Source organism: Mustela nivalis, assembly GCF_964662115.1.
Source record: "Mustela nivalis genome assembly, chromosome: 11".
NCBI lineage: Eukaryota > Metazoa > Chordata > Mammalia > Carnivora > Mustelidae > Mustela > Mustela nivalis.
This window is the reverse complement of record NC_139030.1, coordinates 56056752-56078870: the sequence shown is the minus strand read 5'-3', so window position 1 is coordinate 56078870 and position 22119 is coordinate 56056752. Positions and strand designations below refer to the sequence as shown.

At 37.0% G+C, this 22119-nt stretch overlaps 1 protein-coding gene across 3 annotated transcripts in view; it reads right to left on the bottom strand.

Moving 5' to 3' along the window:
• Positions 1 to 22119, bottom strand: part of FAP (fibroblast activation protein alpha) — a 73446-nt gene that overhangs the window by 27612 nt on the left and 23715 nt on the right. For all 3 annotated transcript variants that reach the window (XM_082691252.1, XM_082691251.1, XM_082691253.1), the window contains 10 exons: positions 19700 to 19772; positions 18902 to 19022; positions 17851 to 18005; positions 15732 to 15835; positions 13298 to 13433; positions 9929 to 9973; positions 4090 to 4194; positions 3921 to 3991; positions 2065 to 2118; positions 14 to 138 (listed from right to left, as the gene is read on the bottom strand). In XM_082691252.1, coding sequence (XP_082547378.1) covers positions 14 to 138; positions 2065 to 2118; positions 3921 to 3991; positions 4090 to 4194; positions 9929 to 9973; positions 13298 to 13433; positions 15732 to 15835; positions 17851 to 18005; positions 18902 to 19022; positions 19700 to 19772 — 989 coding nt within the window. The remainder of the gene's footprint in view (positions 1 to 13; positions 139 to 2064; positions 2119 to 3920; positions 3992 to 4089; positions 4195 to 9928; positions 9974 to 13297; positions 13434 to 15731; positions 15836 to 17850; positions 18006 to 18901; positions 19023 to 19699; positions 19773 to 22119) is intronic.

The window sequence follows — 22119 nt, the reverse complement described above, 5'->3', positions numbered from 1 at the left end:
GTCCTTTACCTACCATAGCAGACAAGTGCATAGTACTTGGCGTAGTCACTGAAACTTGCTGTGTAATATTGGCACCTTTCTTTCCTTAGATGGCAAGTAATGCACTTTTTGCTTGGAGGATAGCTTCCAATGCTAATTCTAGAGGAAAATGAAAATAAAACTAAGCTGAAATTTTGAGATTGTATTTATCAAAATGTACTACTCCATGTAAAATGACTAATTTACATATTGACATCAAACCCACTCTATTTTTCTCTTGCCAATATCATTTAAAGTGAAGGGGAATTACAGTCTTTTGATGTAGCCTGATTTTCAATCATCTTTGCCTGAAGAGGCACAAGCCTTGAGAGAGAAGCCCTTGGTTTCTCTGGGGTGAGAGAAATATCTAACACCTTGAATGGGAGTGAGGTAACCACTTCCCATAGCCATTCATCCCTTACATCTTACAGAGTGCTTGGCAATGCATAGTTCTTCATCTTCCCATTTCTCTTTTTGTACTCCCATGCAAAACATGCAAGGAAAGTCTGGCAGTCTCACCAAGAAAGGGGTCGCTGTTCTTATCATATATCTGGAAGGGGAAATCAGTCATAAGCAAAGTGGAAATTAAAAAAAAAAAAAAACATAGTTTTTAAGTGCCTCCTGTGCCTTTCAATCCTTTCTGAAGGAAGTTTAGGGTCAGGAAAGCTCTTCCTGGGAATGTTTCCCCCCCACCACCACATTCTTACACAAACCAACTATACTTACCACATTGGACCCACCCTCTCCCCAGCAAAGCTTCTGCAGGGTTCCTGAGTGGGGTAACTGGCTTTAACATACAGACCTAACCCCAAACCCTCAGAATCAGATTCTAATCTGGGGCAGACTAGATGGTAGGATGATGCCAGGACAGGGTCATGGTCAGAGTCTGTTGTTGCTGGTAAAATAATTTGCTCCTCCAGTATTCCTTCTCGCTGCTGCCCTTGACCTTGCATTGGGCATGGTCCAGGGGAGCCAGAGACATCACTAACACCACAGAGGGATTCTCTTTGTGATAAGAAGTCATGATCCAGGAGGGAGCAGAGGAAGCAGCAGGGGGAATATTCCTTATTTCCTTGGTTACAGTTCATATTCATATTCACATTTTTGTCTAATCTTAGAATGTTAGGTAAGCAGTTAACAGTAAGGGGGCTAAGTCAGCATGCCCAGGTACAAAATTCTGGCTTTAACAATATCACCTGCCTCCTGAAGTTGTGGGGATTAAATGAAATTACCAATGAAAAGTAGGTAATAAGGTGCCTGACATATAGCAAACTACCAGCCCATGGTAACTATGACTTCTACTTCTATATTTGGAGAGGGCTACTAAGGGCACCATTCCAATCACCAAGGGGACAACTGTACCAACTTAAACACTAATTTAGGGACAGAGATGAATTCCTTCCAAGAGGAATAGACTTATGCCAAAGTGAGCCATATTAAAAGAAATCACCTGATAAGGCAATAGTCACAAGGCCTGGTACACAGTAGGGACTTAGTAAGTGGCTGCTAAATGGATGAATGTCCTCAATTACCTCTAAATTTAGTTGAAGTATTTAGTATCATGCTTATATCTGCGTTCGAATCTCTTAACTTTTTCTCTGAAAACATTTTGAGTTAACTAATATTTGGGAGTATACATAATTTTTTTAAAGATTTATTTATTTTTTGAGAGAGAAAATATACGTGCACGCATGCGCAGGAGGAGGAGCAGAGAGAGAAGGAGAGAGAGAATGTCAAGCAAAATCCTTGCTGAGTGTGGACACCCCCCCCACCAACCCGAGGCAGGGCTTGATCTCGCAACCCTGAGATCCTGACCTCTTCAACCAAGAGTTGAAGGCTTAAGCAACTGAGCCACCAGATGCCGCAGGGAACTGTATATTTTTATACTGATGTGGTGTACAATTCTCTGGATGTTTTACCTTGATTCACATATGATTTTTATTACATTTCAGGCTTTAAAAAATATTCTGCATATCCAAATGCCTCTGACAGATTTTCACTCAAATATTAATGTATAAAATATTAGAATGTATTGACATAAATTACCTATAGATATTTCTTCTTCCGGGGTAGCCTTCAAATTCATTGCTAGAATAAAACCTGAAAATATATTCAGAAGTTATCAAGTAAATATTGATAACTAAATGCTGACAGAATTGTTAGTATTAATACTAATAGGATAAATAGTAGAGTCCAATGTGCATCTAATGAAACTATTATTTGGCACTTACGTAGATAAATCACTGCTGTTTATAACTCTGAATGATATGTACTTACTCTCACTTGCAAATCATAAAAGAAACATTAAATTATGTTGAATATTCCTTTTTTTAATTATAGGTATATTGATTCATTAGTTACGAGTTACACGAAATAAGGTAGGATGTTGACTAATGTCACCTCCTTCCTGATCCATGACAGTTTACTGGGCTCTCTGGGCTATATTAATTTTGTTCATGATTCTGAAGACATTTTGAATTTGCTTTACAGAAGCTTCGACAACAGATGAATTTGTTACAAATTCAGAAATGCATCCATGCTACAACACCACACAAAGGGCCATGTTAATTTACCCAGATGCAAAAGAAGTCACAAGAGAACATACTTGTTACTTAAGTATCTGGGTCCCAGTTCTAACCTGTCTTAATATAGCCGTGAAGTGGGAAATCCAATTTAGTGGCATGATTTTCACTCCTCTGTGAGTTCATCTGAATATCACGAAGTAACTGTCTTTTTTTTTTTTTTTGGCGGGGGGGAGGGGTGAGGGAGAGCATAATGGAGTGTAGAAAATCAGGTTCGGTTGCCCATTTTTAATTCTTAGGACTGCTCAGTGGCCCAGGAGCTTCTATGTCGTCACTGTCATAAACACCTCATTATCCCCGAGTAGAAAGAAAAGGTAAGAGAAGCAAATCACTCCTAGGAGTGACTATGTCTTCTAAACCAGCATCCTCCCGAGTGCTGTGACTAATGTCACATGACTCCAGCCAAGGGAACGATCGCTTGCACTTCTCTTCCGCACATCATCATCCCAAACCACCAGTGAGCAAACTACTCCATGTCTTTTCTAAGCAGCCCCCCCACGGCTTTCCTGTTCTGTCAGAGACTTCACGGTTGCCCTCATCTAATCCTGGCGACCGAGTCCGCTTGGCTTTTCCTTCCCTTTTCCTTCACCGCCACGAAGTCAGCTGTCTCGTTCATCCTCCACCTGTCCTTAAGGCCGTGTGCCCTTCCTCTCATTCATGTAACAGACGTTTTCTGAATTCCAGCACTGTGTCAGACATTATGCTAAGCGCTAAGGACACACAGAAAAAGGGGCATAGCATTTCCTTCCAAGAGTCTGTATCTCATTGCCACTGTTCTAGTTTAGGCCCCCATTTTGCAGGCCGCAATTAATACCATCACTGGGTCTTTCGGCCTTTGGGTTTTCCTTACCTCTGTTTCTACTTCACAGTACGTGGTAGAAAGTAATTGTTCAAAAAATGATAGCTGTTACTGATAATGATCTTAAATTTCTGTAACAGTGAATCACTACCAAAAAAAAAAAAAAAATGTCTGCATTTACGGGCTGCCCTTTATGGATTTTTGAAGCTTGTTCCTTTCTTTGAGTGATGAAGAATAAAATTTGTGTTTAGAAGGAGTTGTTATTTTTAAAATTTTATACTTTAATTATCTACCAAGTACCAGAAGAGACATGACCGCTTACCAAATATTCTTTCCTGAAAGAAATCATGTTAACTAGCTGTTAAAGAATGTGCAGTCTTCACGAAACGACAGCGATCTGACTAACGTATAGAGTAAGTAACCAAAAATGTTCTTAACGAAGAGGTGGTACAGTATCATTTGTGTGTCCATCAGTGCCAATTAAAACCTGAATGGTGCATCATGCTTCATGCAATACTTACAGTGAATCCTGTGTTACTCTGAATATATTTATGGCCTCCCACTTGCCACTTGTAATTTGAATAGCATTTTCCTATAAAAAGACAAACATTATGTTGTGTGAAGCTGAGCGTTATTTGAGCAACCTCAAGTGAATGATCTTTGAGGAGATAAATCTTGGAAGGAACATACCACAGTGTCTTTGATATAGTGAATATGTTTGTAGCCATCCTTGTCGCTAAATATTTTGTAGTACGAAATGGCATCATAGCTGAAAACGGGTGTTGAAACAAAGAACTGGAAGAAATGAACAGAGGTTATGTTCAAAAGACAAACCAAACTAAAACTATAGATCTTTTTTTTTTTTTTTTTTTTTGGTTAAAAGCAGTGGATAGTTAGGATTATAGGAACCAGAACGTCTTGCCTCCCCTGTCTTCTATCACTCACATCTGAAATCCTATTCTTTCAGATAGACAGCTTTCCTAGGGATTCCAACAGGCATTTGCACATTCCAACTGCTGCTTAATTGCTACTACATAACGCTGTGCTTATAATGTTTAATTTGGATTGAATGTCTATGCTTGGAGATAATGTGGTTTGAAATAGAGTTAAAAGAATCACAAGTGAGTGTTGCTATCTAGTCAAGTCAAACTTTAAAATGTGGTATTTGACCAAAGTGTGACTCATGAAGGCTGATAGTTCTTTTGATTTTTGTTTTGTCTTATGCCAAGCACCTAATGCCAATGACTCAATGAAGACATTTTAAACATGAAAATATCATGGCCTGCTAGCCACGGTTTTTAATGTTGGAAAGAAGCTTCTAGAACTTCCAGACTTGAGATAAAATTGTTTCCCCAGCTAAGGCAAGTAGGAGGTTTACTCCTTAAGCTCAGGGAGCCAAGCAGGCCTGGTTGCCTGTCTCTGATCTCTTTCCAGGGCCCCCACTGGCCACTTGCTGGGAACTGCTGAATAACTGAAGGAGTCTCTGGCACTCAGTTTATCTGTGCTCTGGAAGAGAGCAAGGAACACCTCTACATCCGGAATGGTATAGAGAACTAAAATCCTGCAAATGTACTCATACCCTATTTCAGCTAGTAGTTTCACCATTAAAAAAATAACCATCTGAGGGGTTTGAAGTGGCGGGGGGGAGGGGTGGGAGGTTGGGGTACCAGGTGGTGGGTATTATAGAGGACACAGATTGCATGGAGCACTGGGTGTGGTGAAAAAATAATGATACTGTTATGCTGAAAATAAATAAATTAAAAATATATATATAAAGCAAAAAAAATCCTATAAAAAAACCCATCAACTCAACATAATAAAAAACAACAACAAAAATTCATTTCAATTGGAAAAAAAGGCATAAAAAAAAAAAACCCTTATCTTAGATTTGTTGGCTTTGTTGTCATTGAGATGTGGAAGAAAGGCAAAAAACGGCCACATGAGGGAAGAGCTGCTCTGCATCTCCCAGTAGAGATTCCCACAAATAATCCCAAACCAGTTGTTGCTAGCCAGAAGTGCTTCCTTCAGAACTGACCAAGGGACAACAACCAAACAGTATCTTTTAGTTACTGTAGGCTTTTTAAGTGAAGGCTCCACGTGTGATCTGATAATTGATGCTTTTTGATAAAAATTGATGGTTATGGTTGCATATTAAAATGTAATTTATTTGGGTATGGTATCTGTAGTGGTCTGAAGAACATTCTCCAAAATTCATTTGAACCCAGAATCTCCAATGGTGACTATTATGGACTGAATGTTTCTATGGCCCCCAAAATTCATATTTTGAAACCCTAGCCCGCCACTAGGATGGTATTTAGGAGGTGGGACCTTTGGCAGGTGATTAGGATGAGATGAGGTCATAGGGTTAGAGCCCCTCTGAATGGGATTAATGCCCTCAACAAGAATCACCAGAGAACTGTCTTCCCTTGCTCTGTTTCCACCATTTGAGGATCCAAGAAGTTGGTAGTCTGCAACCCAGAAGAGAGCGCTCACCAGAACCCAACCTGGCTGGCACCCTGTGCTAGACTTTCAGACTCCAAAAGTGTGAAAAATTAGCTTCTGTTGTCTCTAAGTCACCAGGCTATGGCACTTTGTTTTAGCCGCCCAGATGGAGGAAGACCAAGGTAAGCACTGAGATGCGATTGTATTGGGTTAGGGTGGGTGGGCCTTGAATCCAATTTGGCTGGTGTTCTCATTAGAAGAGAGGACACCACTAGACACACAGGGACACGGGGAAGAAGTCTACGTGATGGTGAAGCAGAGATGAGAGAGACGCCATTGCAAACTGAGGAAATCCAAGGACAGCCAAGGGCCACTCGTAGCTGGAAGAGGTGAGAAAGAATTCTTCCCTGGGAGCTTCAGAGGGAGCACGACCCTGCTGACACCTTGACTTTGGACTTACAGCTTCCAAGATGGTGACAGAGTGAATTTCAGTTGTTTCAAGCCACCGAGTTTGTGGTGGTTTGTTGCAGCAGTCGCAGGAAGCTAACACACTCTAAGTCTTATCACTCTGGCACAGAATGGATGTCTTTCACCAAATGAAAAATGGAATATGGAGAATCTGTCTCCTTACACGATTCCTTTGTTAGTTTCATTAATCATAAGACCAGACTCAGTGGGACTTGGGGGATTGGGACTAATGCCCCTAAATGAAATTGAGAGTGAAAAGGGGGCCCAGGGAAAAGAGATTCTGCCTTGTGATTTTGTGGACAGAATTTCATTAGCATAGGTCGCCATGACAAGCCATTCTTCATTTTAGAATGAAGCGTTGCCTACGGGAAAATAATGATATACCTACTTAGTGACAGCCATTTCACAATGCCTCCCTCTCACTCCTCAGGGTGAAAGACAAAAACCAGTGCTACGTTGTCTTTGCTACTAAAATGGAACCAGGGTCACGAAATATTTTAAGATGCCAGAGTAAAAACATACACACCTCACACCTTCAGACAGTAAGGAACTGTAAAAAAGGTTTTGTTCTAGATGAAGACTTAAAATTTCATTTTCATTGAAAAAAATAAGAGGGCAGAGTGTTATGTTTTAAGATACGAGAATCAGGTGAACAGGAAGAGTATCTCTGCTAAGCAAAGACTGTTATCTTCTCCCCTTTTATTGCACACGTTGAAGACAGCTGCTTTAGATGAACGGGTAACTCAGGTGAGCTAAAGAGAGTGTGAAATATTTCCGCCTTCACTTTCCCAGAGCTGGGTCCCTCACGCATCCTGAGTTAAGTGCTTTGGGCAGCAAGTTACGCCCAGACCCTAGATAAGCACCCATAACTAGGTGGTCCTCAGTTTTAACAAAGCCTTTTCACAGCCCCTTCTTTGTGCTTAGATTTTCTGAAGAATTACTTACCATTATGTGCAAAGCCATTTCAAATATTGTACTTGGAAGGTAAGATTATTTACCACCAGATAATTTCTTGCCGTGGTTGAGGAACAACCCTGAGGTCCTACTTAGCAGTCTGATGCTTAAACGGAGTCCACATTTGGTGAAAAGCACAGACTTCCAAGCATCAAGTCGAAAACTCATTTTTCTGGCAACTAAATTCGGACAGCTTTATTTGTGAAACAAGGAAATAAAACCTCACCTAAAAGTTAAAAAAAAAAAAATACAAACCCAAAACAACCTTCATTTTTTCTGAACAAAGGGATTTTGCCAACGGCTAAGGGAGGTGTAGTGTATTGCTTACTTATTTTAAAATGATTTAAATGTGGCTTTGCACTCTGTGTTGTACACTTTTAGTGCCTGTTTTCCAAATTTTACTAACTCAATCCTATATCCTTTGATTAAAGGTTTCTTTCTTTCTTTCTTTTTTTTTTTTTTTTTCTTTGTCTGTTCTCTACAGGACAAGAAAAAAATTTGTTTGAAGTGAACTTCTTGTTATTTTTCTGATGAAATACCAGAGGAGATCTTAGGTTATTTCCCCCAAATTAAAACACTGAATATCTCATGCTGGAGGACAGAAAGTTATAGGTAAAGTTCCATGTGCTAGTTCCATGCCTTGCTTAGGTGCATTGCTTTATGCCAGTCATTCAATCTCACGCCTCTAATTCACAGGCGGTTTCCAAGTGTTTTTCAGTTTAAATTTCCTTAATAAATTTTAAAGGAACAACTTTTCTAAAATTGCTCTTTAGTTTTATACTAACATGGCTAGCCTGTGAACTTTCTCTAAAAACTTCATAAATATTACTTGGACAAATGTCTGAAAGACATACATATTTCTAGGTTATTTCTGAGTAGTTTTATTAAGCCATTGGTTTGATTATAGGTCAAAGGAAGCTATCCAGAATATTATGACATATGAGTTATGAGCATGTAAAGTTATAGCCTGAGTTTCAAAAGACATCTCAAAACTTACAACGTCTAATGAATGGCCTCTTCAAAGCAGCTGCCTTTGGAGAATGTGAGCTTATTCTTGGAGGCTATCAGTGCAAAGATTTTCCGACAATACCTCTTCCGGTATTTAGAAAATTTATAGACTAATGGGTAAATTTTAAGAGATCAAGATGAGTACATGAAAAAATAATTTTTCTCAATAGAATTCCAAAGCTACAGACCTTAAAATGATCTAGCACAAAATCATATGTTGCAGATAAATAAGGCACTGTTCACTAGATTTATTTTGGCATGATTTTTTAAAAATAATTTTTTATTTAATGTAAGGATCTCACCTTCCTTTGAAGGATATGCGTGTGCCTCAAGTACACACCTATCCTTGTTACCTTGCTATTTTAGAATATAACTTACACTTACTGGATGTAAATAGTAAAGTAATTACTCTCAAGTTAATGAATAAAACTGAAATATCTTTAAATGAAGACAGAGTAAGTATATGTAAGCTAATATTGCTAAATCCAGAAAAGTGTACAAAAAAGAGTTTTTAATATCTGATGATTTTTACTTTACCATTTACCTTCTTTCTACTCACCTTAACTGTGAATTTTTATGAGTTATCATCTTACAATTGACTCTAAATCCTTTATTGTCCTTATATCATGAGTTAATATGTTAAATGAGGTCCTAAGAGTTTCCCTTGTCTTTGCATGTGCCACTCAGAGAAACTGTGTGTTTTATTTTGTTTTTAAATCCAAATGTGAGTTAAATTCAATTTGCTTGTATGCTTGTATGAAGTGGCAGCATCTACATTACGTTCACTCATTCTCTGTCCTATTGTGTATTCTTCATGGGATATTAGGCACAAGTGATAATTTTGTAAAACATTATTTTTTTTACACTAAAAATTCTCACAAATTACTGAATAAACCTATCCCCAAAACTCTACATATAAGTGATTAAAAAAAAACCATAACAAAAACACACGTTTTCCTATTTGGTACCACTTAAAGACTGGAAAAAATATATAATTCACTTATTCATTTCAGTTTATATGAAATATAATAAATGTAGATTATCTTTAAATGACTAAAAATACCAGTGTATTTGGTTCTTCTGGCTTCAAATGGCTAATAATTATTATTTTAAGCTGATCAGGAATTATGATCTCTTTTGAAAAAATAATCTTTGTTTGTTTAATAAGAGCATTAGTTACGAATATCAGAGAGTCAATTAAAAAGCTAAGGTTGGGGGCGCCTGGGTGGCTCAGTGGGTTAAGCCTCTGCCTTCGGCTCAGGTCATGGTCTCAGGGTCCTGGGATCAAGCCCCACATCGGGCTCTCTGCTCAGCAGGGAGCCTGCTTCTCCCCTCTCTCTGCCTGCTTCCTCTCTGCCTACTTGAGATTTCTCTCTCTGTCAAATAAATAAAAAAAAAAAAAAAAAAAAAAAAAAGCTAAGGTTGGGACATGAGGAATATGGTTTGTTCTCAACAGAATTTTAAATATATAGATATTAAAATTGTCTGGCACAAAATTGCTGAAAGGACCACTGCTTTTATTGTTGCAGTTTTTTACCTTGTTATTTTTTTCTATGAAACAAGTAGTGCTATTTTGGATACATTTGAAATAGTCCTTAGATAGCTGAGAATCTGTCAAGTGACATTAAAATATAAGGAAAATATAGCAAAATCATACTCCACCAGCCCATCCAGTTCTGCTTTCTTCTATATGCTCCTGGGTCTAAAAGAAAGATCACATCAAGCATACCATTAGGAGAACAGTTTTTCCTAAATACGATCTAGGCATTTGAACCAGTTAAGCTGCCTACTCAAACTGTACTATTGTAATTGAGTAACTTCACACTTGGGGTTTAAGATGACCATATTCAAAATCTTATACATTAACACTATTGCATACACATAAGTAATCTAAAAGCTGGATCTTATGCAAACCTTTAAGAATTCTGATTTAATTTCCCATAAGGCAGTGCCTGGAATTATTATGTCTGTGGAGCCTAGCACAACCTAAGCACTTAGTGTTACGTAGTTTAAAAAGCCATTTCACAGTGGAATTTAGGTTAATATTTTTTCTTTTCTTAGTCTTATTAAGCAGATAGGAATCTTAAAATGTGCACTAGATCTTATTTTGGTGCATATTTTAGCATAATACCATCAATCATTCATTGAACAAAATTTAGTAAGCCTAAGTAAGCCTAATTGGCTTTCCTAGACAAATATTTAGAGAAAGAGCATTCTAGGTGAAATGAACAACACAGAGACCAGGCCAGCTTAGTAGCACGGTTCACAGGCCACAGGCATGGTTCAATATGGCCAAGGGGAGGATAACTATTGAAAAGAGTTGAAGATGAGGAAAGATGATGGGGTATCAGAAAGATCCTGGAGAAACTCTGATGTCACCCTAGGGAGTTTGGACTCCTCCTCTGGGTAAATCCTTTGAAGGATTTCAAAATCTAAATTTGTAAAATATAATTGCAAAAATGATACAGAGAATGGATTGGAAGTGAGTAAGATAGAAAGAGGCAGAGAGATAACTAGAAGGCTGTTGTAATGCTTGGAAAAAAGATGATAAAGGCCTACATCTAGGTATTGAAAATGAGGACAGACCAGAGAAGATGTAGCCAGAGATACTTAAAAGTTCAAATCCTCAGATTAAATTTGAGGGGCAAATGGTGACCAAAACCTCTGGTATAGATAAAAATCACCGAAAGAATAAGTTGAGGGTTGTGGCAAAGACTCCAAGATTATCAGCAATCATTTCCTCATTTTGCTAGGACTAGAGCCAAGCTCCCAGGCCTCCTTCTTATAGGATGTGGTCATGTGATAAGTTCTAACCAATGGTGTGTCAGCAGAAGTGATTCATTCCACTTCAAGGCCTAGCCTATCAAAATCTCTTATACATGATCCTCTATTCCCTTTTCCATCCCCCAACTGGATGCTGGTGGTCAGGTTTGAATGACTTTCGACTAGTCTTAGAAGTCACTAGATAAGATAGCAGAACTGCCATCACCCTGAGCACCCCATCTCCCACCCCTCACCGTTCCCCACTCACCTGGACTCACTAGTAGGTGGTTACATGAATGTGCAAAACATTTCTATTATCTTAACCCACTGAATTACTGGAGAAGGGCTTTACTGTTGTTATAGCAGTTAGCCTATCTTGCAAATACAAGGTAATTTGGAGAATAATAAGATTTCTAGAGAACAGAAAAAGAAGAGTTGGAAACAAAAAGAACAGTCAGCGAAGAAGAAAGAGAACCATGAGAGAAGGTACTGTCATAAAAAGCAAGGGAATAATAACTCTTAAGGCACAGCTTTGTTGTCTAACTCAACACTTTGTTGTTCTTAAATCTGAAAATGTGTTCCATGTACTTACCAAATTATTTTGAAACAGAGGTTGTTTTGAAATCCTAAGGTTAATTAAACCTGGTATTCTAAATTTAATCACTGTTTTGGGCCATAAAACTAAAGTTTATATTCCAAGGAATTCTACATCTCCTTGAATAAGCATCTTACATATTCTGTCAGTTTGGATTAAAGTTGTCCCTGATTTTGATAATTAGAATTTCAGATTCCAAAGCAATTGCGTTTTTAAATGCCTTTTTTTTTTTTTTGAAAACTAAAAATTGTATCTAAATGACTGGTCTTATCGTTTTAAAGTAATAAAATTAAAGTAATAATTCCTCACACCTAGATTCAATAAAAACATTGAAGATATATTCCTCCAAAGCTGATTTATCATACGAATGGTTTCTAATTAACTACCACCATCAAGCTTATTCTTTTCTCCCCCCATTAAAGCCAAAATCTTTCTGTTTTGTATATCAAAATATAAATAAGATAAAAATAAGCTTCTAGCATATTCCATCAAAATTAGTCAAGCGTCTTACAGAGTAGTGATTTAAAAAATATTTTTAGCCCGAGTAATGTTGACTATTATAGTCCTGATATATTTCCAAATAGATTCATATGACTCTTTTCTTGCAAAACATAGTGTCCTAATTTCAAGATAGAATTTAGTGATTTACTTTGATTGCTCTGTGCTTTTTTTCTTACATTATAAAATAGGTTTATTCTATATTTGGTTTAATGAAACATGTCTTCATAATTAGAAATCTTATGAAATGTATCCATCAAATTTCCTATTTAAAGAAAACATTTTGTAATTTCTTAGTCTCTAATATGAGCACTTAGGAACAGGCTCATTTTAAAGCTTTTAGATTGCTGAAGTACTTGTCTAACTCATTAATTTAACAGATTATGTTTGGATTTGAACAATAGAAACAATTAAAACTCAACAGTAAATCTGTGCCTAATTTTCAAGGATTTTTCCCTCCTAAAATTAGCACAGTATAGAGTACTCTCCTAAGATAACAGGAGAGCAGGATAATTCCATGTCATAGTCTCAGTTATCTACATGGAGCACTGAGTGTGGTACATAAACAATGAATTTTAGAACACTGAAAAAAATTTTTAAAAAGAATTAAAAAGGGGGAGAATATTTGGCTTTCTTTTGATAATATCCATTTCCTCTGAAATTTTTGTTTTTCAATTTTTACACTGAATAGAACATAGCACCATTTGCCTTTCTTTCTTTCTTTCTTTCTTTCTTTCTTTCTTTCTTTCTTTCTTTCTTCCTTTCTTATAGAACACATCTATTTCTCTAAAAGGCCCATCTTATCTTTTCATCCTCCTTATTTTGGGTTTTTTGACTGCCAATTGTATCTTCTCAAAAGGACAGATTCCTATCCTAACTCAGAACCACATGCCTTATTTCTCCAGTGTTACATTGTTTCAGTTAGTGGTTTTCTCCATGCAGTATCAGTGCTAATGCTATCTAAGAAAACAAGGGTTATCTTACTTATTTAATTAGAACAATGGACTCTGAATAAAGAGGGTTTTTTTTTGTTTGTTTGTTTGTTTCCAAAGGATCAAGGGTTGAATGAGGCAATTCTGGACTTATAATACAAAATATTAACTACAGATAAGTACACACTCATAACTTTCATCTTCGGAAATATACCTCTGTGGCTTTACTATAACCTACCTTTGGACAATCCCATGACTGCCAGTCATCCCTGAAGTCGCATATAGACAGAACCGAAACATTCTGGATTCTTTTTAGCCACTGCAAACATATCCGTTCATCAGTAACCCATGTGAGCCAACTGAAATAATAGTCACTGCAAAAAAGCAAAACAGAGAGTCACAACCATAAACTAGTATCATGTCAAATAATTTAAGTCCTGTTTTCTAAAGGATGTATTTTATTATAATGAAATATTTATTCCATAGATAAGGAAGGTAAAACTTTCCTTTCTCTACAGAGAAAGATAAATGTGCTTGCTGAATTGTTTTTTATAGTTTATTATTATTATTATTTTTAAGAGAGAGAGTGCAAGTGAGCCCAGGGCAGGTGTAGAGGTGGGGGGGAGGGGGGCGAGAATCGATGTGGGGCTCCTTATAGTTCATGACCTGAACCAACTTTGAGAGTCAGATGCTTAACCTACTGAACCACTCAGGCACCCCATACTTGCTGACCTTTAAAGAATATCTATAAGATAGCTCATTCATCTAAATGGAATAATTTTATGCTTGAGTTTTTTCCTCATTTTTGGATTTTTACATCTTAAGAAAAATTTTAAGGGGTGCCTGGGTGGCTTAGTGGGTTAAGACTCTGCCTTTGGCTCAGGTCATGATCCCAGGGTGCTGGAATCGAGCCCCACATCGGGCTCTCTGTTCCGCAGGGAGCCTGCTTCCTCCTCTCTCTCTCTCTGCCTGCCTCTCTGCCTATTTGTGATCTCTGTCTGCCAAGTAAATAAATAAAATCTTTAAAAAAGTTTTTTAAGACATGAGGCCAAAGCTATTGGTCAACCTGGAGGGAAAAAGCATTAAACTAGTGATTTTTCACAGGTAAACTGAATTTTTCACTTTTTAACTCACTGAGAGAGAGCCAAGTATGATACGTGCCCGTATTTCTCTCCAGGCAGGTTTGTTTTGGAAGCCAAGTTTTAACTGTGACCATGATCAGAAGTTGCAGTTCAGGTTTACTGTAATAATCAGAGATGATGTATACTCAGTAACTCAAATGATGTTTGGCATGTATTGGTGTCAGTGAATGGCAGCAATTGTTACTTGGCTTTGAGGATGAAGCCACAGATAGAGACCATCAATGTAAATAAACCACAGAATTTTGGACATTGATGTAAAAGAAATCCCAGAACTGGAAGGGTCTCTGGCTCAGATTCTGGTTTTACCTCCTACCAGTTATCCTATTTAAGGCTACTTACTTAACATATCTGTGCCTCTGTTTCTATATAAAATGGGAATAATAATATTACCAAATTTAAAGCTTGCTACAAAACTTGAGAGTGCTTAAGTTCTTGAGAATTCTGCCTGTTCCATGGGGAGAGCTGAGAAAAGTTTAGCTCTTACTATTAAATTGTTAGTATTTTACAGATGCCCCAACAAAGCCTCTTGCCTCCTTCTACAGTACGCCTTGTATCATTCCATTTGCCTCCTAAGGAGAATGACGCTTCAAAAGAAAAAAAAAAAAGATACATTTAATCAAGTTTTCATCAACTAGATTGGGGTTGGGGGAGTAATGGGTCATCCCACCAAAAATAAATAAATAAAGCCATTTTAAATTATCTGCAAGTGGATTCACCGCGGTAGGGCCCAGAAAAGGCCTCTGCTGAGGTTCTTTTCCCTGTTAGGGATCAATCGCTCGGTCCTGGCTGGACTCCTCTTCATGGGGAAGCAGGAAAGAAGCCAAGCCTTGGCCTGCTAGGGTTTGGGAAGTGGTAAGGAGGCCGACCGGGCAGGGCGTAGGGAACCTCTTCTGTTTGTCCAGAATGACCACAGAAGATTCATGGAGGGCTGGGTCGTGGCTATAGCCAGGGATAATCAGCCGATACCTACATAAGGCACCATGCAGGGCAAGTGAGACCGCTTCAAGTCCCCTGTCTACCTATAGTTAACCCCAAACAGATAACTGGACAACTAGCTAATTACGGACAGACTGCATCCTAGTAAAAGAAAAAAAAAAGCTAATATTGGAGAGGGTTGACCTATCTTCTTTTGTTTGTCACATATATGTGGTCAAGCACAATCTGTAAACCCTGGGCAGAAGAGAGTAGACCAGAGTTCAGAGAAGCCATGCTGAGAACACACAGGAATTTTACTATTTGTCTTCTGATTCCAAGTTTACATTCACACATCTGAGGGAAGTGTCATTCAGATTGATCACCATGATCATCTTTATATGTGTGAAAGAGGCTAATATTGTAAAATTGATTTAAGAGATGTATTTTTGATTTTTAATTAGGTTATGTTCTTAGGTTTGCATGCCAATTTTATTTATTTATTTTTGCTTAGAGTATACACATCATAAATTCACTAGAAAGGAAGTATAAATCCCAATTATGAAATTTCAGTGTTAAAATTCAGTGTCAGGTGGGAAGCAGCTGAGCTTACCATACCTTGACGCTATCATTGCTGGAACTGGCACTTCTCTGGGACCCATGTGCTCAGGATAAGTAGCATCAATAATAAATAACCGAACAACAGGATTTTTAGCTCCAGCCTGCCAAAAAATTGGAAATATACAAGCTCATAAAATCCCAATGAGCACCAACATATTAAAGACACTTTAGGAATTTAAGCATATTTTTATAAGCTAATGATATTATGTATACTACTCTTGAAAATATTCTAATTATAACACGACCAGGAATCTCACTTCAATTTTACTTGCAGGGCCATTACAAATATTGAGTCAACCAGAGTGAAAAACACACATTTTAAGTGATTAATGAGGAAGCTTCGATTCATAGGGAAAAAAATATTTTGGGTATGAAAATACAGTTCTATAATTGATATTCTCTTTTCTGAATTTCAAAACAGATATTTCCAATTATTATATTAGGATAAGTATAATAATCATTTCTCCATGTGCTAGAGGGAGCATAGAGGAAAGAAGTGTGTAAAGAATAAAAAATGAAAGATACTTTTTGCCTTGCACCCTATAATTTGGTCTAGGACAATCACCACTCAATCTGGTTACATTACTACTGCTATCATCTCCCCCAAATTAGGGAAATGTCACCTCCAAATAAAGTGCCCATGGAATTTGCACTTTTCTTGTTTTGTACTTTCTGTGCTATTATACACCCTAAATTTACATGACAGTGTAGTTCACACCCAGACAGCTTCTTAGAGTTCCTGTTATTTTAACACAGAAAAAGAGAGTATAATTGTTAAACAATTTAAGTCCACAAAGTTTAGGTTCACAGCCTTAAATGACTCCATGCTGGTTGGATTTATCTAAAGAACTGTCCAGGCCCTCCTCTGACCTGTCCAGGCCCTTCTGTGAACTGTTTCCTGATGAGGTTTTGCTGGGACTTTTGACTTCTTTCAAGTTGTCTCACTTCTCAGTCTAACGTCAGATGTTTCAACGACTTCAGTTTTCAAGGAAACATAAAAATTTGGGTCCCAACTTCTCTGCCAGTGTCAGTCAGGCCTCAGTTCCGGGTTCCTCCATGTCTTCCTGTTCCCTTCCACTGTTCTAAAGATCCAAGCTCTTTCAGATCTCGGGCCCCAAGTACCACACCTCTTGCTTCCTAATGTCTCCAGCATTCTCACTTTATAACCAGCTATTGAGAGGTCTTTTACCTAAACATGCATCTCCTATCCACTGCCTTTTCTCAAATGACTTTTAACATAAATTTTAGACCATCTGCTATTTCTGTTTCTTTTACTGCAACCACTTTGACTGGCATTGAAAACCACTTGTGCATATGCGCACCCACCCATCTTTGTCACAGATAGGACCCACTGGATCCATCCAGAACAAAGCACTATTTTCTAAAGAACAAAGAACAAAGCACTATTTTCTAAAATCACTTCCACTCCCTGTGAGAGAGGAGGATTTATGATTTGATCCCTTTCAGATTTATTGTCAAAATCAGATCGGCGTATGGTGCTTCTCCCCTATGACCTTGCTGTTTTCTAACTACAGACATGGGAGACCTCTCTTCAGACATGGGACTGAGTGAAAAGTGTGTACACTGAGAGTTCTAGAATTATTATACAAGAAATCTCGGGTTCACTCCATGTCTAATTTCCTCAAGAAGAACGTAGGTTTACAAACTTAACCTACCTTGTATGTCCAGAAATGATCATAACTCATGCCCACTTCTACCTGACAGGAAGATCAAGTTCACCACTTGTATTTTCCATTCTAGTTTGCATTTCCATGAGAATTCAAGAGGGAATTGCAAAACAGAACTTTACCCTGAATTTGGAGCATGAAATATGAAAAATTAAAATTAAGTTAAGCTTGTTTTTCCTCCATAATCTAGACCATATGTTTTTCAAAGATTCTGCGATGGATTTTGCAAAGACTCCTTCATCCAGCACAACCAGATGTCCAAAGCAACAGATGTCCACATAAATAATAGAGCACAGTACAATGTTTGCCTTACAATGCACAAGGATAAGAAGCTCTCCAAACTTGTTGATCCCACCTCTATTCATGGTATTGGTTGCTCATTTTGACATGGGAGAAATGGAAGCATCTGCTAAAAGTACTCAACATACCTTTGGGTATGGAATATTTATTGTTCTAGGATATTGTTCATCACCATAATAGGAATAGGCAATAACTGGTATCTCTGTATCATTAAATTCTGCATATGCCAAAAATTTTCCATTAGGAGACCACCAGAGAGCATATTTTGTAGCAAGCATTTCCTCTGAAAGATAAATACAAGCATGTTAATTACAGCTATACCTTACTCTTAAGATCACTGTAAATGCTCCAAAGTACATTGTATTAGCCATTTATTGACTGAAATAAATTATTTAATGTGTATGTGATATATGCTAAAATTTGGTTATTAGAAAGGACAATCTGAGTTTAAAGAAATAGTTTAACTTTGCATTTCGTATCAAATATCAACCAGTCTTCTTAGGAATTGATATTAAATCAGAAATATAATTACTTAAGTAAAGTAATTAAACATTTCAACAATAAATAATTTTTCCTTTGAGGGCAGCTTCTAGTTTTTGTAGTCACCTAAAGTAGCACAAAAAAGGGAAACAGTAATTATACTACAAAGTGACATAAATGTTGGAAGTTGACTTTTTCTCCTAGGAATATTTTAAAAAACAACAACAGTTTGGTTATATATTTTTTAATAAAAGCAAGGACTATGAGACCTTTTAACATCTAAGTAAGTCTTGGATCTTACATGACCTGGAAAGAGGACAAAATTCACGAAAGCATCAAAAACTAGGAATACTTCCCTGCAAAATTACGTAGACTGCTGTTTCATTTTGGAAGAAGGCTTATTTCTCAAGAAAAAAGAACCTGAGGAAATGTGTTAACATAGCATCTAAAGACCATATACTTCTTGAAATATAAATTATTACTACCACTTTATAACATTTATGAAAATTAACTCTTCCAGACTGATTATTAGATTTTGCTTTTTCAGAACAGGCACACCCTGTTCCTAACTTGATAATCATTTCAGAAATGATTCCATTCATCTCAGTAACATACTACTCATCTCCATTTTATTAAATATATGCAATTATTTTCAATTAAAAGCCTAAAATAACAACACTAAAAAAGAATACGGCTTACCTTCATACACCCAGTCTGGGATTCCATTGAATATTTTATTTTCTTTTCCATTATATGTTACTTGAAAAGGTGGGTCTTCTGGTCTTTGTTTCAAATAGATATTGTTTTGATAGACATATGCCTAGAAGTGGTAGTAAGTTAGTTAATAAGGAGAATTCCATAGGAAATACAATGAAGTCTGTAACTTTATTTTAACTATTTACTTAATACCTGCAAAATGAGTGGTAATCCAGACGCAAAAAAGACTCACAACTAAAGTATTGCCTTAATAGGTCAGAAAACCAACCGACTCACGTTAATGTCAATTATGATCTTTAAAGTCTATATGAAATAAAGCATTAAGTCTATTATTGTATTCGTTGTTTTATTACCCAAATAAGTAATTGTGTATATTAACAGAAAGTCAAATAAATCTTTGAATATTAATAGCTAGCCAGATCTAATCTTTATTTAGAGTCCTTAAATAAGAGCTTGGACAAAATTTCATGTTGTCTGAAGCTAGTCTGGGAAACTTGTGAAAACCATATTTTTCCTCAGCTTTCTGGCACAACGCATTCTGGCTGAGTATGAGGATAAAGTTTTTGACTGCGATATTTAAAGAAGTCTATCCATGAGCTTGAGATTTTGCGGAATTCTCAGATGAGTTTCAATTTATCAAAACTCTTCCCATTTTTAACCACTAAAATAGTCATGAAAATTTTTTTTTTCCTTTCAGGCAGGAAAATTTAACAAAGGCCAAAATCAAATGGCTCCTCTTTTATTTAAATGATTAAACACTTCTATAATTTAAACACTTACTAATTTACTCCCAACAGGCGACCAGCATAAATACTGAATTGGACGAGGAAGCTCATTTCTTCTTATAAAAGCTCTAGAAGGGGTAAAAAAAAAAATAAGAAAGAAAGAAAAAATAATAATAAATCTTGCTGTTCAATGAAAAAAAAAAAACTTTGTAAACAGAAAAAAAATAAATAATAACAATGAAGGATCATCCTCTGCTTCTTCAAACCTAACAGAAAGACTGTGGTAACAGTCTTGTTGGTACTAGACACATTGAGTACTAGTTGGGGTTCTTTACTAGTAACTTAAGTCACCTCACTTCTCTGGGTCTCCGTTTTCTGATCTTTATAGTGAAGTGAATTAAAGATTTATTAAAGATTTATAGTCTCTAGACATTATCTGATAGAACCCCTTTGTTTTATAAAAAAGGAACGTGAGGTTAGAGAGATATGACTTTTTAAAATCACATGTCTGGTTCTCGGCAGACCTCTACCTAAACACAAGTCTCTTAACCCTCAGGACGGTAAAATTTGTACACATCAGGCTGAGATGGTCGATGAAGTGCCTTCCAGCTCTCAAATGCTATAATTGTACTGAAGTTTAATATGTACTCTTCCACATTCTCATTTACAACCCCCATCTCTGTGAATGCATATGCATTTCAAATTTTTGAAAATAAGATGCCATTTGACAATCTCCCCAGGGATCTGACTTGAAATCAGAAAAGGAAAGGAACATCTGATCTCAAGCTAAACTGAAAAACAGATCATACACTGGGCAGTATGCCTTAAGCTTGCAAAGTTCTCCACCCATGGGGAAATTTCAAATATCTTATTGGCCCCAAATCTCACTTTGATGTCTAGAATCACCCTGCAAATACTCAATTGACTAACTTGCACTGAGGAGACTTTGTGGTTCTTCAACAAGAATGTGTTCAGATTTTTACAAGTGCTAAAGACTCATAGGATGCCATGCTTCAGTTTTGACTATTATCTTGTTGAAGATTGCATCAATGGTTTTGTTAAGAATGCTTTCATAGAGACACAAAACCATATATAAATAGAGGAACCTGAAGAAAGACTCTTCAGCCTCCCCCTCCAAAAACTAACTTCAACCGGATTTAACATATGCCTGACATTTCTACTTTTTTTGTTCTTTTAAAGTTTGGACACCTGTGACTTTGAAGTAACTTCTTTGGTCATGAAGCCTGAGGCCTAAGAAACTGTGACGGAAAATGGGTAGGTCATTTCCGATGGCAAAAAAGAGTAATGTCCATGGAAGAAGAGACCTTTGGTGCTGCAGCGAGAATCCTGACTGCCAGAGGGCAGTTGACAAGCAGCAGAAGAAAGGGCCAGAATCTATTAAAAGACATAGGGCATAGGCAAAGGAATGATCCAGAAAAGAAGACAGTGTTCACCTGGTTACAGTTCTGTGTCAAGCCAGGGTTCATGCTACCTTTGACATTGTAATAGTGTCTTAGGTTTCTATATGCTGTGGCATCGTCTATGTAAGAATGCAGCCAGAGCCAAGCTGAAAAATCTGAGCACACAGTATCTTCATGACTGTCATGTCACTGCAGCTGCCATTTTCTGTTTTCTAAATAACTAACACTATGAGAGAAAGTGGAGGAGGCTGCTTACAAAGGCTGTCATCTTCTTAGTACTCCTTCCTATGCTTGAAACCAGAAGCATCTTTACTTGCTCTGTGGTAGATTTTTATAGACTCTTCAGAGGCACATACAAAACTTGGAATTAGTGCGTTGTGGTCTTGCCTTGAATCTCAGCATATTTGTCATCTGTCACTTCCTAAATTATGCTATATTTACCTGACTAAAAAAAAAAAAAAGTCTGGAAAATTAGATAGTTGTGCAGAAAAGAGAGAAAGAAGGAAAAGAAAGAAAGAAAGAGAAAAGAAAGAAGGAAAATAGGACTATTATTACTGAACTCACTGCACAAAAGCTAAATATTTAAAATGATTCTGGGCCATAAAGCTTATACAAGCCATAATTAAAATATTAGTATTGTCATCTTTTGGAACTGTTTAATTTGTTGAACCTCAGCATAGATAGGACATGGAGAATTTCAAAATAACTAAAAGAAATAAAAGGAAAGGTTTAAAGCCTCAAGAAATTGTGCTGATCTAAGACTGAGGTTTTTACTTCACTGGTTTCAAGTTTTCTTGAAATTAGGCTCAGTGCCTTAAGTTCATGTGTGTCTCTCCCACATATGCTTTTCACTTAGTAGGTTCAACAAATACTTTTTGAATTTGATGATGATGTGGATACAGACAAGAGAAAGACTCAGAGTACATTAAATGACTTCAGATTCTACTTTATGCAGCAGTTCCTATTTTTTCATTTGACCGTTTAAGGTCAGAGTTATTCCTTTCTGAACATTTAAAACAAGTAGAATTTTTTTTTTTTGAATTTTTCTACGCTT